The sequence below is a fragment of the Myotis davidii genome, unplaced genomic scaffold, assembly GCF_000327345.1.
Source record: "Myotis davidii unplaced genomic scaffold, ASM32734v1 scaffold104, whole genome shotgun sequence".
Taxonomy (NCBI): Eukaryota; Metazoa; Chordata; class Mammalia; order Chiroptera; family Vespertilionidae; genus Myotis; species Myotis davidii.
The window spans coordinates 1723324-1727113 of record NW_006296625.1 but is presented as its reverse complement, the minus strand read 5'-3'; the positions used below and the strand labels follow the sequence as shown (position 1 = coordinate 1727113).

General features: G+C 39.0%; 1 protein-coding gene across 4 annotated transcripts in view; it reads left to right on the top strand.

Moving 5' to 3' along the window:
* Nucleotides 1-3586, top strand: part of SLC17A5 (solute carrier family 17 (acidic sugar transporter), member 5) — a 52855-nt gene extending 49269 nt beyond the window's left edge. For all 4 annotated transcript variants that reach the window (XM_015569427.1, XM_015569428.1, XM_015569426.1 and 1 more), the window contains one exon: nt 2354-3586. In XM_015569427.1, the coding sequence (XP_015424913.1) occupies nt 2354-2491 (138 nt within the window). In that variant the 3' untranslated portion in view covers nt 2492-3586. The remainder of the gene's footprint in view (nt 1-2353) is intronic.
* Nucleotides 3587-3790: the final 204 nt, after the last annotated feature.

The following is a 3790-nucleotide window of genomic DNA, read 5'->3' as shown; positions in this document are numbered from 1 at the left end:
TTATCCAGCAAAGCTATCATTCAGAATTGAAGGTCAGATAAAGAGCTTCACAGATAAGGAGAAGCTAAAGGAGTTCATCACCACCAAACCAGTATTATATGAAATGCTGAAAGGTATCCTTTAAGAAGAGGAAGAAGACGAAGAAAAAAGTAAAGATACAAATTATGAACAACAAATACACATCTACCAACAAGTGAATCTAAAAATCAAGTGAATAAATAATCTGATGAACAGAATTAACGGGTGAATATAATAGAATCAGGGGCATAGAAAGGGAGTGGACTGACAATTCTCGGGGAAAGGGGGTGTGGGGGTGCGGGAAGAGACTGGACAAAAATCATACACCTATGGACGAGGACAGTGGGGCGGGGGGTAAGGGCAGGGCGGGGTGGGAACTGGGTGGAGAGGAGCTATGGTGGGGGGGGAGGAACAACTGTAATAATCTGAACAATAAAGATTTATTTTTAAAAATTTAAATAAATAAATAAAAGGGTTCCTCCATTGTGTGTGAAATCAAAATAAATGATCTCAAAGGCCCTTTCTAACTCCAGTTTCCTATTTTTAAAAAAATCTAATGAACTGGTAAAATATATTCTTCGAGAAGCTGACTTAAACTTCTAAAAGAGACTTAGTTTTCTCTGTTTTGTCTCTGTAATCGAATTAACACTTTTAGAATATGCAAACTTTTTCATTACCAAATAGACTATTTCAGACATCTATGTGTTCACCATAGGCAATGCTCCTATACTCTGTTCCCACCAATTCCTTACTTAAATGAATCAGTGCCCCTTGTTACTGTGTTCTCACATAACGGAAAGATATGTTGGGTAAGTGTTTTGTTTTTTTTTCCTAAAATTCTGTGTCTCCATGTGGACATGTCAGAAATGTTCAACATAGATCATTGTGACAACACACTACCACATGTTACTTTCACTTATTGATACTCCCAGCGCTTATGCTAGGGAAATATGGACTCCTGAATTAAAGTCTTGAATGTTTGTAAAATGGGAACTGAACTGGATTTTGGATAAGTTACTAACGCATTAGTTTAGTGATATCTTTTAAAAGTAAAACCACATTTGCTTTAAAATTAAAATTGCTTACAATGAAATTTACTGTACTGCCTCAAAAACTTTGTGGAATGAATCAGAGTATATATAAATAATTAAAAGTCAAAGTGTGTCTGAGATTCAGGTTTGGGGGTGGGTTTTTTTTATATGTTTTTTATTGACCCTTTGAGAGAGATAGAGAAATAGAAACATTGATAGATACTGATGGATTTTTGTCACATGTACTATTTGTTGAATCAGCTGCCTCACTCCCTACTGGGGATCGAGCCTGCAACCCAAACATGTGCCCTGACCGGGAATCAAACCAGCAACCTCTTGGTTCCTGGGTCAACACTCAAACGCAGAGGCACACCAGCTTGGCTAAGATTCATTTTTGTTACAAACAAAACAGCATTCTCTAAAAACTGGTGAAATTTTTGTTAAAAAGCCAACTAGGGCCGAAACCGGTTTGGCTCAGTGGATAGAGCATCGGCCTGCGGACTGAAAGGTCCCGGGTTCGATTCCGGTCAAGGGCATATACCTGGGTTGCGGGCACATCTCCAGTGGGAGATGTGCAGGAGGCGGCTGATCGATGTTTCTCTCTCATCGATGTTTCTAACTCTCTATCTCTCTCCCTTCCTCTCTGTAAAAAATCAATAAAATATATTTTAAAAAAAAAGCCAACTAGGAGCTATGTGAGATTTCTGGTACAATTGATTGATTTTAAGTTACTCACTGTCTCCAAATAACACTAAGGTGTTATTGTATCCCATTAATGACACAGAGAAGCTTGGTCTTAGGAATCCTAAGAAGCTGTCTTAAACATTTCTTCCTGGCATATGATGTAATTATTGGCTGACTCCTCTAGGGTGGCAACACTGTTGGCATATCTAAATAGTTACTAAAATTCAAGATGGATTTCTAAGATTTTTTTCACCAAAATACATTCATCTCAGATAAGTATAACTTAACCCCACAGTGCTCCTTTCTTCAGATTTTTCCTTTTTTCTTGAGTAAGTGACCTCATGCTAGCTTTCTACTGCCTTTTCTTTTTCTTTCTCATTGCCAGTTCTACTGGGTTGTGTGTGTCTGTGTGTGTCTGTGTCTATGTGTGTGTGCGCGCAGTGTGTGTCTGTGTGTGTCTATGTGTGTGTCTCTGTGTGTCTGTGTGTGTCTCTGTGTGTCTGTGTGTGTCTGTGTCTATGTGTGTGTCTGTGTGTGTCTCTGTGTGTGTGCGCGCAGTGTGTGTTTAGCGTTATAAAGTGAACAAGAAATTTTCATGTGCATTTTTTCTTTCTCTACAGAACACTATTAGGGAATGGCAAACTGTTTTCTGGATCGCTGCTGCTATTAATGTATTTGGTGCCATTTTCTTCACACTCTTCGGTAAAGGTGAAGTGCAAAACTGGGCCCTCGATGATCACCATGGACACAGAAACTGAAGGAACCAATAAATAATTCTGTCTCTACTCATGTATTTTTGCTTATCAGTAACCTAAAAGTGCCTTTGATATTTTAATATGTAAGCATTCTATATACAAGAAAAAAATTGTATGTGTATTAAATTTTTAAGGCTTGTAATCATGAAATGTCATTAGTGGCCAGATTAGCAAAATTAGCTATTTTTAATTATTAATAACATATATGCTGGAATTCATACTTAAGGGTCACATACCTGGCTGCAAGTCAGCAATATGAAGTAGGGGAGTTCTACTGAATGAGCTGAAGTGGACTCTTCTATGCCTTTGCTTAATTAAACTAGATTAATAAGTCTCAGGTCTTGGTAAACACCTATTTTCACCCACTTTCTTCATAATTATTTGTCATCGGCAATCCCTGACACTTAATTTTCAAACTTGAGCATCTCCATGGCGCTGCCGGCCATTCTCTAATTCGGATCGGCAGCTGGGCTGAGGGAAGCATGCCCAGGCAGCTGCCACACAGTCCCTTCCTGGCTTCAGGGACAGTGCCCAGCATTTATCAGAGGCGGCAGCCAAGCCCAGGCTCAGGGCCAAGTCTCCGGATGGTGTTCCTCCCCTGGGGGCTGTTAAGGTGCAGCTACAGCCCCGAGGAGGCAGGAGCATTGAGATCACAGCTATGGCTCTGAAGAATCCTCAAACTTTCCCCTCCCAGGAATATCGATTGGCATGTAACCTGCGAGAGTAAAGTGTGATGCCCAGTTAACCACTAACACCATCATCCTTGATTAAAACTACCTTTGAGTAGATCAGACTATAAATTCCAAGTCCTGTGTTCTATGAGCTACGCCAGCTATTTGTCCAAATGTAAGACCCTGGTTGCAGTTTAAGGTTTAAGTGACTTTTAAAGGCCACGTCTCCTGAGACCAGTTATAATGTAAAGGTGAAAATCATCTTCCTGCCGATTCTTGAAATCATATTTCCATTTTTTCCTAGACCGTCTTCCAATGGGTTTTGAACATACTTTGATGGCTTTTATGTGATTAGAACTTGGTTTATGTTATATGTCTGTTCAACACTACCTGTTACATTTTAATAAAACTGCTTAATGTAATATGATGTGAATAATTTCTGTAAATTTATTTTTAAATCTGTAAATAGCTTTGGGTTGCAGTGGTGATATTTCTTTTATAAATCATCAAAATAAACCTTTTCTGATTTTTGGATCTGACAGTTCTATGATATTTTCTAGTGTCCACAGTGGCTATTTTACATCTTTTCTGCCATCCTCCTAAAGCCCCCAATTACCTCTACATGCATCTC